The sequence below is a fragment of the Primulina eburnea genome, chromosome 6, assembly GCF_022965805.1.
Source record: "Primulina eburnea isolate SZY01 chromosome 6, ASM2296580v1, whole genome shotgun sequence".
NCBI classification, from domain to species: Eukaryota; Viridiplantae; Streptophyta; class Magnoliopsida; order Lamiales; family Gesneriaceae; genus Primulina; species Primulina eburnea.
Window position 1 is genome coordinate 28,011,409 of NC_133106.1, and position 14,211 is coordinate 28,025,619.

General features: G+C 34.6%; 2 protein-coding genes across 7 annotated transcripts; one reads left to right on the plus strand and one right to left on the minus strand.

The window, feature by feature from the left end:
* Positions 1-276: 276 nt before the first annotated feature.
* On the plus strand, positions 277-3,533 carry LOC140834048 (uncharacterized). 5 transcript variants are annotated; one of them, XR_012118646.1, is made up of 7 exons: positions 277-409; positions 585-620; positions 1,395-2,453; positions 2,546-2,611; positions 2,706-2,904; positions 2,988-3,121; positions 3,205-3,533. XR_012118646.1 is itself a non-coding variant. In XM_073198647.1 (6 exons), the coding sequence occupies exons 2-6, from the start codon at positions 618-620 to the stop codon at positions 3,050-3,052; spliced, it is 1,392 nt and encodes a 463-aa protein (XP_073054748.1). In that variant the 5' UTR covers positions 277-409; positions 585-617; the 3' UTR covers positions 3,053-3,533. The 5 variants fall into 5 exon arrangements, 2 of the variants coding, with proteins under 2 accessions (XP_073054748.1, XP_073054750.1); XR_012118647.1 differs by having other exon boundaries at positions 3,441-3,533; XR_012118648.1 differs by having other exon boundaries at positions 2,546-2,616; positions 2,988-3,533.
* Positions 3,534-5,254: 1,721 nt separating this feature from the next.
* LOC140834049 (ras-related protein RABE1c-like) lies at positions 5,255-11,913 on the minus strand. 2 transcript variants are annotated; one of them, XM_073198650.1, is made up of 9 exons: positions 11,757-11,913; positions 11,448-11,623; positions 10,268-10,340; positions 10,091-10,191; positions 9,417-9,482; positions 6,561-6,658; positions 5,990-6,052; positions 5,812-5,904; positions 5,255-5,638 (listed from the first exon to the last, which is right to left on the minus strand). In XM_073198650.1, exons 2-9 carry the CDS (start codon positions 11,518-11,520, stop codon positions 5,555-5,557), a joined length of 651 nt encoding a protein of 216 aa, XP_073054751.1. In that variant the 5' UTR covers positions 11,521-11,623; positions 11,757-11,913; the 3' UTR covers positions 5,255-5,554. The 2 variants fall into 2 exon arrangements, with proteins under 2 accessions (XP_073054751.1, XP_073054752.1); XM_073198651.1 differs by lacking the exon at positions 11,757-11,913 and adding an exon at positions 11,719-11,734.
* Positions 11,914-14,211: the final 2,298 nt, after the last annotated feature.

Here is a 14,211-nt window from a genome sequence, read left to right on the forward strand (position 1 = left end):
AGCTATTGATAAAGCGGTAAGCACTCGGTCCTACAATCATGTACACTCACATATGTTCCATCTAATGCTCTAGACAACCCTATTTTATGTTGTGTGTAGTGGCATAAAATGAGACATTTATAAGTAGCAAAGATTTATTTTGTGTTACTTCATTTTGGTATTGTGATAGTAAAAGTGAAATTCTAATTTTGTTTGGGCTTAAAAAAAACCTTATAAAATTAAATTAAATAAAATTATATAATATAAATAAATAAATAATGTGCTCCATCTCCCATATCACCTCCTTTTGTCATCTACGCCTCAATCAATCAGACAAAAACCCTAACAGATTACTGACAAAGAAATAGATTAATGATCCTTGCCGAAGAGATCGCTGTAGCATTGACCAAGATTTTCAGTAGCTTCACAGGTGCGGCAATCGCTTTGTACCGACTGGAATCTGAGGAATCACGTTTCCTTTGTTGAATTTTGTTTTTTTTTTTTGTTAGTTTGTTTCAGTCTCCTGTTGTGGAGTGGAAGTAACTAATGAATTACATATGATGAATTTAATTAAATTTTTTATTGACTATCTTCTCCGATTGTAGGGACATAGCCCTTAGCCAAGAGGAAGCCACCAGATGGTACGCTTTTGTTTATTTTTTTCTTTGAATTTTTAGTGATATTTAATGCAGAGTGTGTGTGGATCGTGGTTGATTTTTTCTTTAATTTTCGACCTTCCTTTGTTTTAGAACGTGGGATGTTATTACATTATTTAATTGCGGATTTTTAGTGCAGGAACTAAATTTTCTGATATGACATCAAAATGCAAAATGCATTTAGTAGCTATTTAGTTTGTAAACATTTGACCTTGGCTTCATTGATAAAGTGGATCATTTGAGAAAGCGTGAATGGGGCTCGATTATTTTCACCGTTGAGTTGGGGTTGTTTCTTCAGCATCAGAAGTGGACTGGACAGTTTTGAATTTCATGATGTCATATGATTCTTGATCTGTGGCACCTTTAGGATATACCGGGTTTTAGAAAAATTGATGCAATTCTTTGATTCTACTAATGGCCAAAAATAGAAACAACCATGGAATCTGATTAAGTTGAATGTATTTTGGCATTTGCAAGGTTACTTTTGTAGTTTGGTGAATGTAAAAGATTAGTATGACAACAAACATGACCTTTCTTTGGTTATGAATTACCATAGACTTTATGGTATGCAAATTAGAAGAAGGATTTTTTGATGATGTTAATAACAAATGCGAGATACCATCAACCCAGATTTTTGTATTTTTGCTAGCGTTCGTAATGTGCCTGGATAACTTCTTCTTGCTTCAAAGTTTTTGTTCTTGCTTTCTAGTGTGGTTTTATTGAGTGGATGATCTGGGGATATTTTAATGTGATTTCCAGTCTTTCCAGGAGAAAGGTTTATGGGCTTCCAAGGGTGATGGGCATGTGAATGATGAAGATGTGATGTTCGATAGCTCATCTAAAATGGAACCCAAGCGATCTCTCCAATGTTTCTTTGATACCGAGCCAGCATTCTTTCCCATCAAAAAGCAGGCCGTGGAAGCTCCAGTTAGTAAGCCAGAATCAGGAATCACCATATCGAATGCAATTCCATGGGAAAATTCTACTGAATTTCAGTCAGTACCAAACCAATTCATGGATCGGCTGTTTGGGTCTGAGATATCTAGTCATGTTGACTTGTCTAGGAGAAGTGTTTCTAATATTGGCACGGATGCCGTAAATATGAGGAATAAAATTGATAGTGAACAATTTGAGAATGATTCATCTGATGGATTATCAATTTCCTATGTAATGGAAGATCAAGAAGCAGGAGTAAGTTACGGAGGAATCAGAAAAGTCAAAGTTAATCAAGTTAAGGACCCTGTTAATATATTGCATGGATCTTTGGAACATGATATAGGGATGTCCACAGGCCAGACTGACAATCATCAAAATGAAGACACCTTCATATCCATGTTGCAGCCATATGGTAAAGAAGATGGAAATGTCACATTAATCCGCCATTCCTTTGACCTAGGTGATGCAAATATTAGATTGATGGGTTCGATTTTTGGTAAAGGTGACGACAATAACATATCCATGAATCACTCCTATAGTAAAGGGGACACTAATACCATATCTTTTGGGGGTTATCAAGATGATTCTATTATTGAAGCCCTGACAAGGCCAACTGGTAGTTATAGCTTATTATGTGAACAATCCTCAGTTCTAACATCAGAAACACACAACAAAAAGGAAGTGAATTTCCCAAATATTGATCCTACCCTGACCACTTCCCAGCTGTTTAAATCTCGTCTGGACTCTACATCTAAGAACAAGATGGATACAAGACCTGGCAGGAAAGAAGCTCCAAACAGTTTTCCATCTAATGTTCGAAGTTTGATAGCGACTGGTATGCTTGATGGTGTGCCTGTACGGTACATTTCTGTCTCTCGGGAGGTGAGTATTTCTTAAGTTTGATCTTCTCTTATTTTCATAAATTTTATTATTATTTTTAGATGATTTATGGGAAGTATTCTCCCATGTAAAAGGAGCTTCCTGGAACTATAAAAGGCTCGGGCTATCTTTGCGGCTGCAAATCTTGTAATTTCTCCAAGGTAAGGTAACCATCTATGTATTTGTCCTTCCAAACAGACAGTAGCTATCTTCAATTTTCTAACATGTTTACAATATTTCCTCCTTCCATCAAAGGCGCTTAATGCATACGAATTCGAACGTCATGCAAATTGCAAAACCAAGCACCCAAACAACCATATATACTTTGAAAATGGGAAGACGATCTATCAGATAGTTCAGGAGTTGAGAAGCACACCAGAAAGTATGTTGTTTGATGCTGTTCAGACTGTGACTGGCTCTCCTATCAATCAGAAAGCCTTCCGCATCTGGAAAGGTAGTGACACTGTCATATTATGAAAAACTTCCTCATTTCCCAATCCACCTTCCTTATTGCTTATTCCTTCTTCCTGGCACTAGAATCATTCCAAGCTGCAACGCGTGAGCTTCAGCGTATTTATGGGAAGGAAGAGCTAAATCTATGACTGTCTTTTGGCATGGCAAGTAGGTCTAAATGTAAGATGGGATGTAATATGTTATTCATGTGTGCAGAGGTTAGTACTAAACCTTGGTAAGTTGGGGAAATTATAGAATTTGTTCTATATTGATTGCCAACTTGCATTTATTTATATCCCAGTGACTTTCCTTCCATAGCTCGAAGCCAAAATGTGACGTCTTTGTGTTGTCTGACGGTCATATTTATGGTAAGTAGGGAATTGTCTCGTGCAAAACTTGTGTTGCTCCATTGTAAGACATTTTTTTCCCGATGGCTACGAATATGATGCATGAACAATCAGCTGACCACATTTGTGTCTTGTTTTGTTATTACTTTTGAAATAGTTCATGTTCTTATTTTTGTTTTGATGCACGAAGTGGAAGAATGTATATGTTCTTGGTGGGCGGTGGCCTATGCTGTATGAATATTTGAAGTGCAAAAGTGCAGATTATTGATGATCTTTCTGGGAATTTTCGGGTGGTATTATCAATCAAAAAGAATTCTAGATTTGTCACGTCACTTGCATGGCTTCAAAATCCCCAGTACTTTAGAATTTTTATCAATTTCTAAGTTATTCTTCAAAAAGCATGTATACAATAATTTCAATATATAGTTTTATTTAAATTGTCAAATCTTTAAGAAATTACAATCGAAATTTGGCAATATCTCATATCTGTGGAAAATTTTATCCAAAGGAGACGAATGATTTTTGTAAAAGTGGACATTTAGGGCACCCACATTGGTGGGTTAATAATGGGTGTTAATAACACCCATTAATTTTCATGCACTAATGTGGGTGCATGTGTTAATAATCTTGGCTGACATAGCAGCCAAGAAATTCATCAGAATGAACGGCATTATTTCGAAATTTGCGACTGTTTTTCGTAAACCGTCGCAAACTGAAAAGCGACGATTTTTAAAAAACCGTCGCTATTTGCGACGGTTTTTCAAAAACTGTCGCTAGTTATGGGAAAGAGCTCTTTTCAATTATCGTAATTCGTTTTCAATGTATTTTGTGTTTTTTTAAAAAAAATTGTGTTGTATATTATTTTAAATAAAAGAGTCCAACATTTTTTTCATTTCTTAATAATATTTTAATGAATATTGGAATTAAGTTAATTTTAAAATAATAATACTATTTATTTTTAGTAATATTTGTTGTAAAATAAAAAAATATGAGTAAGTGGACAGTGGGACCCATAAATAATGAAACTTGATATTAAATGAATGTGGATGTGTGTTAATAATGGGAAAGTGTTAATGTAATGAATATGTGGCTCGTGGATCCCATAATTTTTGATGAGATGGAGAGTTATTAACATGAATTAATTCGAACGGATACGGATGCCCTTATTCTCATATTTGGGATCCATTAAGAAAAATGTGGACTCCACATTTATTGATAAAAGTTCATCATTGAATTCAGCATTAAGACTGTGCTAAGTGTAACGGTCTAACTCATTTGTGATAATTGTCCACATTGTCAAATAACGGGAGAGATAATGAACATTTAAATGAGCATGTGACAAATTCTTGTAACGTGTTTTGAAGTCATGAGGTCACGGGTCAGAATAGACAAAATCATAGGTGGGTTGGGTCGTTAAATTTGGTATCAAAATGACTCCGCGTGAGGTTGGGATGGTGGGACAATTCACAGCAAAGACGCTGAAACCCGAAAGGGAGTGAGAGGGTTCTTAAGCGAAATCTCACGTCGTCAAATCACGTGAGATATACTGGACATTTAAATAGGCGTGTGACAATCTCTTGTGACGTGTTTTAAAATTTTGAAGTAACGAGCCAAAGTGGACAATATCACAAGTGAGTTGAACCGTTAAATTTAGTATCAAAGCGATTCCGCATGAGCTTAAGATTGTTGGACAAACTTCATTGATGACGTTAAATCCCGAAAGATAGAGGTGAGACTTAGACGAAATTCCATATCTCCAACCCACGGGAAAATTGTTGGACATTTAAATGAATGTGTTATAACTCCTTGTGTGACGTTACACAAAGTGTAGCATCTCATTATATATATATATATATATATATATATATATATATATATATATATATATATATATATATATAAACTTCTTCCCTTGGTGTTGAAGTTAAAGCGTCCGTTTGTCTTCCACGCTTATTTATTTTATTACTTTTGACTTCGTGGGAATCACCAGTCAGATGCGATATATATTCACAAATATGAGTCTTCCAAGTCAATTAAAACTTAGTTGAAGGGTTACATTGTACCAAAATACACTAAAAGTAAGAAGACCACATTTAACGGTCCCTTGAAACTTTACAAAACATGCACTATCAGATTAACTGAATCGCAGCGCGGATGAGCATTTAAACGAAATCAAAAGCTAGAAACTGAATTCCGAATTCCTGAGGACAAGAACCTATTCATTCCAGAGCAGGCCACGTTACAGAGGAGAGAATTGCACTTTTCCACTACAACTAGCTTCTCTTTTTTCTTCTTTCATTCGTTTCAAGAACTACAGCAAGCTGATCTCTGGGCTAGTTGACCAGCTCCAGCAGAAGGGTCTGCCTGATTAATCTTGATTGCTGTAGGCTGCAGCATGTAATCAAAATATATAAAAGTTTTAACAATGACATTTGAACAATCTTTCAAAAAAATATAAAGTTTGCTCCAAAAATACATGAAATCAGCCATCTGCTGAATTTAAGGTTCATTCCTTAACTCTTGATTTTAAGAATTAAATCAAACCAAGCAAAGAAATTCACCTCAGTTCTGGAATCATTGTCTGAAAGCCTTTGTTTTATATCTCTTGCTATCGAAAAGAAAACTTGTTCCACGTTGAGATTTGTTTTCGCACTCTGCAGCAATGCAATACAAATTTCATTTAAATCTTCATTAACTGCATTTTTAAAGCATTCATGTAGAGGACATAGGGATGCTTACAGTTTCGAAGAATTGGATCCCATATTCGTCAGCGAGTGCTTGGCCCTTGGACGTAGGTACAGCCTAAAAGATATTCAATCATAGAATAATCAATTTAGTAAAATACAAAATCCAGGCTAAATTAGTTCAGTGCATAAGAAACTTATGTTAGACACTCTTTTAATACGGTTTCGTAGTACAAGGTAATCGTGACGTCTCTTATTTTTTCATTGAAATATCCAAAAATATCTTAAAACTTTAAAGCTCATTGTGGTCATATCCAAAGACTTTTGCCTAGAAAGCTGCAAAAGTCCCTTGTGTTTGAAAAATAGGTCAGAACATTCTCAAATATGAGAGATTTAGAAACCAGTAAATCACTTTATCGGTGATTTTAATACGCCTTTCTAATTCCTAGCGAGGAGGATTGTTTTACACAGACAAATGGATTCATCAAAATTGTTTTTTTTATGTCCCTTTTGTGTAATACAGTAGTATCGACAAACAAGGAATCATAAGTAAAAGCTGACATTGAGAACAAGGAAAATTACCGGAATCATTAGTAAACACTGAAATTGGGAACAAGGAAAATTACCCTTTTGCTTTCATCCATATCTGCTTTGTTCCCTACCAGTATCTTGTTGACATTATCAGAAGCATGTTGTTCAATGTTCCTTATCCAGTTCCTAATGTCTGAAGACAGAACCAAACATGGGTTAAGAAACCAGGAAACCACCAAATCAAGCAAAAAAATCTACATAATCATTTGGGAATAAATTTTCAACGAGTAAAATAATGTTGAATCTATTAATGTAAAACCTATAATATCTCTACTATATTCTAAGTTAGAGCACCTTATTGCTGCATTTTTGGTGACGCACCAGAGAGACTACTCTTCAATGCTCTTGATACACATTAAAAATCAATTATTAATTATTAGACGAACAAATTTTTGTATGTGAAATATGTGTTTTACAGAATATTCCTCTACTAAAACTATCTATTGTCTGTCCTTATTATATATAAAAAAAAGTATACAATGCAAATTAGTATTAACTAAGTGAAGGTAAAGACATAAGCAGTCTAGACTGTTCACAAAATCCATGTAAGTTAATTTTATATAGTCATAGTTTAAATTGCTTTTTATAATAGTTATCAATTAACTTTATAATAAAACGTATTATTCCAAAAAATCTAATTATGCACAAGAAAATTCATTCAATCAGATTTGTCAAAGTTGAGCGCCTCACGCCTCTTTCGCCTTAAGGCGAAGGCACCACCAGGCAAGGACCATGTGCCTAGGGTCCCAGGCGCAACGTTCATTAAAGCGAGCTCAGATGCTTGCCTGGACAAGCCTTGGAAGTAAGCGCTTCTGAGTGAATTTTTTTTTAATTACTTGATTAAAACAAAAAGCTCAAACCCAAACCTAGCAAACCAACGCCCCAACGCCAGAATCAGAAGAAGAGAACTCTGAACAGAAGAACGGGGTCACATCTTTTGGATGAAGAGGAAGAAAAAATTGATGTTGATCAAGAAAATGACGAAGACCAAGAAGAATAAAGTCCGAAAGCTCTGGGGACTTTGATGATTCGATGGAAGAAGATGAACTTGATGTAGATGATTGAAGAATCTTAATCAAGTTACTAATATTACTATGAACTTATTAATTAATTTTTGTTTTGTGTGACATTGTTACCTAATTATTTCATATTTATTATATTATTATAAGATAAATATATTTTTTACAAAAAATAAAAAATGTGCGCCTTGCTTCGGTAAGACGCACGCCTCGTGCCTCAGGCTCCATGGCCCTTGTGCGCCTTGCACCCTTGACAACTATGCATTCAACAAGAAGCTACTAAATAACTTTATAACAAAAATATGAAAATACAATTTGTCATGTATGCACATCATTTGTGTCATGTCGACAAATAGACATGAAGGAAAAACAAAACACAAAGGAGTGACATGATATTTTTTTGAGAGACCTTGCATTCCTCCTGTGATTCCATACACAATTACCTGGAATGTTTAGAGAATTAGAATACTACTTTCAAGATATTTAGGATAGCATGAAAATTTACCGTTTTGACAAGTCACGGTGGGCCATAGTTGTCAATTGCGTGTATCACAAAGGTTGCTCGTGGCTATAGCGAATAGCGTAGCGAAGGCTATTTGAAAGTAAAGCGCCGCAAGTATATAACTATATAATATATACCATATAGCAAAATCAATTCAACAGTTCATGCTTAATTAAAAAATATATAAGTTCAAAGCATATAAATCCTCAATTCTAAAAATAGAAAAACATAATCTAAAATTCATCTTCATCTTCTTCATCAAGATCGAGACAATCTTCTTCATTTAAAATTGCATACCGCTCGGCATCACTCTCTTCTTCACTTTCTTCATCAAAGTCAAATTCAACATTTTCATCTACAAGATTAAGTGCAGTAGATGTTCCTATTGGCCTTTTCCCTCTAGACTTAGATATGGCCACCTTCGAGCTTTCTGTATGTGTAGATGTGGTCTCCTTTGAGGCCCGCATAGATGTAGAGGTCGCCTTCGAGGCCCCTTCGGATTTCCTCAATGTATAAGGAGCTTCATCTACTCCAACAATTCATTGCCATCATCTACTTCACTTGATAAGATAGGATTGATGGTATCACGACCATCGTACCTACGCCTCAGAGCTTTGTTGTATTAATGAACACCAAATCATTCAGCCGTTTTTGCTGCAATCTATTCCTTTTCTTGGAATGAAGATGCAATTATTTATATAAGTCTGACGGCGGACAACCCGAAGTCTGGCGAACCACAAGCAACAGAAGAGGAGAAGCAGTAGAGAAACGTGAGGTTTATGTTAGGGTTGATTGGGATAAGCGGAAAAGATTGATATAGAAGAGGAAAAGCAATGTTGAATAGAAATAGATTTGGGCCTAAAAATTGATAAAAATGGCCTACAAAACATGCGTTAATTTAAAAAAAAATGTTATTTAGTTTTGTTTTACGATAGCGACGGCTATCGCCTCAAACACTATCGCGATCATAGCGACGATACCGCTCGCTACTTCGAAGTGCAGTGCGCGTAGCGTCCTGTAGCCATAGGGCTTCGCTTCGCGTCGCTACGCTTGGGCCTAGAGAACAAAAGGCAAGGAGGAGGGGGGATGATATACAAATACTTAAGTTGTTTGATTAAAATATGGCAGGCAACGTGAAAGAAACAGGGAAAGGAGGTCATTCTTGTCTACACAATGCCAGATATATTTTATGTTAGATCACATCATTTCGATTAAGCCATATCAACTAAAAGCTAAAATTCACAAGAGAATAAGGTTGATATGTCTTAAAACAGACCATTTGTACCAAGATATGTTTAAATTTTCCATAGGGAAGGAGGGAAGTGCATAGAAACTCATGTCAAATGGATAATATAAAAATAAAACCTTACTGTTAAAGGATGATTCATCTGTAACATCGTAAACCAACAATATGCCCATAGCTCCACGATAGTAAGCTGGAGAAAATAATGGGATTGAGAACAACAACATGAATAAATGTCTGCATGACTTATTAGTTTGGGATTGAGAATAACAAACATGAATAAATGTCTGCATGACTTAATATAATAATGAGACTGACAAAATGCTGAAATTTCACATGAACACAGATTCAATGAATGATTTCTACTAAGTTTTTGGAAGCTGAAAATAAAGTAACTCCATTCGAGTACTGCATGCACTTTAGAATTTTGATAGCATGCTATGCTGACCAGCTGAAGTTTCTTGGTCAATAAAATGCCTCAGTTGTCCTGATTCATCCCTTACATAGGTCTACATGCAAACCAAAGGAAATTGTTTTTTTTTTCTAAACGTTAATGTTAAAAATCAGTTGATAGGCATACAGCCTTTACTTTATTGTTAATCGTGAAGAAAACAGTAATATGGCAGATAACAGGTGAGGAGACACTTAAAACAGAATAAATCTTTTTTCCTCAGACGTAATTATAGAGGATAAAATGGTTTTATTTTAGTGTCTCTAAATTTCTTCTAATCCCACTGCCTGAAAAATAAAGAAAATGCATTAAGGTTTTTCAAGTGAAATAAGGCCCAGAAATGAGCTTACCTGTAGTGATTGTACGGAATCGTTCTTGACCCGCCGTATCCCAAATTTGGAGCTTGATCCGCTTGCCATCAAGTTCAACAGTTCTTATTTTAAAATCAATTCTGTGGAAATAATTATGAACACTAGATTATAACCACAAACAATAGGTTATAGTATGTTCAGCAACAAAGAACTCACCCAATGGTGGTGATGAAACTAGTTGTAAAAGAACCATCAGAGAACCGTAAAAGAAGACAACTCTTACCCACACCTGCCAGATAGAGCAAAACAGTAAATAAAAAATTGGCACAGATTCGAAATATTCTTTTGATATAAGAGTGTGAACTCGTGCAAATAACATTATACATAGATACTGGTCATGTAGTCCTTTGTGCTCAAGTATGACAAGGTTGACAACTGGAAGGGACATAAGATATACATTGTTCCACAATCAATGGTACATATGCGAAACATGACCTTGAATTTATTTCCCTAATTCTTGTTTACATGTTAATAAATGTCTTGGGCAATGAGCATTGCGTACACTAAATTATGAAATTCACCAAACACGATACATATTTAAATTGAGACAGTCCTGTTCTAAGTTCCAATTTAGTAAAGACAAATGATCTCTTAGTTCATAAACCATATCAAAACCGGATGATGTTCTCCGACCATGATAATTCTAAAATTGCTATTTCCAACTGATGCTGCCTGACAGGATGCCAGATCAATAACAAAGGTCATTCAATTATACGAAGATGAAAGCTGACATGCAAGCACAAATACAATTGTCACTTTAGTATTTCTGCTCTCGTCAAATGCAAAAATACAACCTGATTCTTAACACCCCATGAATTATATTTAAACCAATACAACTGATAAAAAATAGAAGAACACTCCGTTTAGTACCACTTGTTGCAGCTCTTGCGTTCAAGCACACGACATATCCTCACAAAGCAATTTTAACTGATTACGCAAGTTTTCTGATCGGATTTATATCAACTATAAATAAGCTCAAGGCAAGAAACTCTGCCAACAACCCACCATAATCCTAACACGATAGAAAAGTTCCACCCTTAAATTTATCTGATAATCAAGCATAAGTTAAAAAAATCTTATTTTCACAGTAAAGGAGGATTTAACCAACTAACAAAGGTCTTGTTACAAAATCAATTTAAAATTCTACCATAGAAGTACTTTCAACGCATTATTCCAACATTTTTCAACACAGTAACAACGAAAATACCATGAAGCAAGATCCCATAAAATCACTAGCTACAGATCCGAAAACAGACAACCTTTTCCGAACAAATAAGCTTATCAAACATTGGAAAAAAAATCCCAAAAGTAAAACTGAAGAACCAACAGCACTAACCGCTATCACCTATGAGAAGAAGCTTAATGAGGCAATCATAATCTGCTCGAGCCCTCGCCGGTGTAGCGGCCATTAACCCAGCAAATCAAATTCCGTAAAGTCGCAAAAAATCCTTTCTCAAAACTTCATCTCTCACAACTCTTGAATATTCATCTAAACATCAATTAAATATACCACTGGAAACAACTATGCATGAGTAAAATCGAAAAATTACCACAAAAAAACCTTAAAATGAGATCAAATTTTACGTATTTTTATACGTATACAATACGAATGTGCAAGATTGTCGAAGGGTAGAGAGAGAGTAACCAGGTGATGGCGACACGGATTTGACAGATGCGCACCGTCCGATGAGTGGTGCCGATTATGCGCACCAATAACAATGTTGAATTAAATTGGCTGTCATCTTATAAATAAATAAATCGACAAAAATATTCCAATTTGGTAAATTAACTTAAAATGTTGATTGCCAGTTCAAATGTCAGATTGTATTTGTTCAACCTCCCTGCTGCCAAGCTTTTGTACCATTTTTAGAAGCTTGTCTCGGGTTGTTTGATATATTTTTCAATCAATTTATATCGTTTAAAAAATATATATTATTGATTTTGAGTTTGAATATGGTACAAAGACATTTTTAGAGAAATACGGAAATAAACAAAAGAAAATTCTCACCAATGAAAAACTAACAACACCCATTTGTTTTGTTCATCTTAAAGTCATCATTTTTGTCTATAATTATATAAAGTTATGGTTTCGTGTCTCTTCTAATTAATAGTTTATTAGTTGTATGATGAAGATAATATATTGTTTTAAATTGATAACATGTACCAATTTTTTAAAGTATTTGATTTTTTATAAAATTTTGAACCTGAATTGTTTTGAGTTATCCTCCTCTTTTCCTAGACAAATAAAAAATCTATAGAGAATGTGAAGCTGTAAAATATTTTTTTTTTTATCTTAGTTTGTGATTGAAATAGTTTCTTTTATCTAAGAACAATTATAGACTATTTTTGAGATTGCAACACTAGCAAAGTTTATTCATTATGCTGATTTGGTGATTATTGTTACATTGTCAATGCAATTAACATGCTGTAAAATATTTACTATAGTGTGGCAGAAGTTATTACATCATGGATAATTAAGATCGGGACATCCAAGTGTTGCTAGTGTTACATCAAATACTTAAGCATACATTTGTGTTTTTACTGTTTTAATATGAGTGTTTACAAAGTACGTACTATGTCGGAAACTTAGGCTTCGTTTAGAGGACTTTTTTTACAATATTATAGGAAGAATTCATTCCCAAATAAATTACTTGCATATTATTATTTAATTAAGAGATACACAATGTATTGTCAATTTGAGGATGGATCATAACGCATTTGCAACACTTTGTTGCTTGATTACACATGTTGGAGGGCTTGTAGAATGTATGTTAGGGTTGAGGAGAAGGTGGTTATGTTCTTGTCCATACCAGTCCATCATAAAAAAAAAATTAGAATCATAAGTCATGACTACATACATAGTGAACACACTGTCAGTACTCATTTTCACGAAGTTCTAAAACTAGTCTTAAAGTTGTACCCAATACTTCTCGTGAGGCTTGTCCTTGTTGATGAAAATTGTACTAATGAAATGTGAAAATGGTATGTTTATTCATATTTTGAACATCATTGTAAATCTGTGATAACAAACATATTTTTGAAAGTAACATATAACTATTGTACGTAGAACTGTCTTAGAGCCTCGGAATGGAACATATATAAATGTGCGTAGATAAAACTCTTACGTCACTCTTTCTTCGGAGATAAAAACTCATACGTCACTCTTTCTTCCTCTTTAAGAAGGATTACACTAAAAAACTTTGACTTTAAAAACTTATTGCAACAGCCCACTCCAATCAGGACTTATCACATTGATTGTTTTGAAACTCTTATTGATCACTTTACAATTCTGGATTTTAAGAACCTTTGGTTCACCAGACAACGCGTACAATCAATCAAATAACAAAAAGGTTACCGATAAAATAAAATTGCATGTTTTGAGTAGCACAAAATTGATCATTAAATGATCAGATATCTTTCTGCTGAGTGCGTGCTTAATGAGCGATGAAGTATATAAACTTTAAGAGCGCTCAGATCTTTGAGTGTACAAGCTTCAGTAGTGTGTCAATCGCGTGGTTGAAAAGCTTAAAATGATCGAAATTGTATCTGCATTCTTCAATTCTTTTTTTTATAAGATATCATTTCAATGGTCGGAAAAAGATGAATAACATAAACCTGTATCGTTGGAATGATGTGTCACTATCAGGTGCAACTATAATAGATGTCCTTCAGCAAACATTTAATGTTCTCTTTTCTTGTGTAGCTTTGAATCTCGTTCCTTGAAGAGTTGTTGTTGAGCATCTTTTTGTGGTGATTGTTATCTCCATCATAACTTGAAGGATGTATAAGCAATCTTTCTATTTTGGGATAGTGACATTAATGCAAATCTTTATTGAGACTTGTGTGGGATATGATTGACTTGTAGTAGTGCAAAACCATTGAATATCCTGAGCCGGTCAGAGTGAGCAATAAATAGCTCTTTAATGAAGCGGTCGAAATATGCCCTGGAACATCCGGTTGGAATTCTTCTAGCTGTTGATGTTCTTATGCTTTCTGATGGTTGAAGAGTAGGGGGTTTGAAGATCAAGCAGTCAAAGACCAAGTGGTTGAAATGATTCCTGTCATACAAAGAAGATTGCGGTTGATTCCTAAAATAGTTA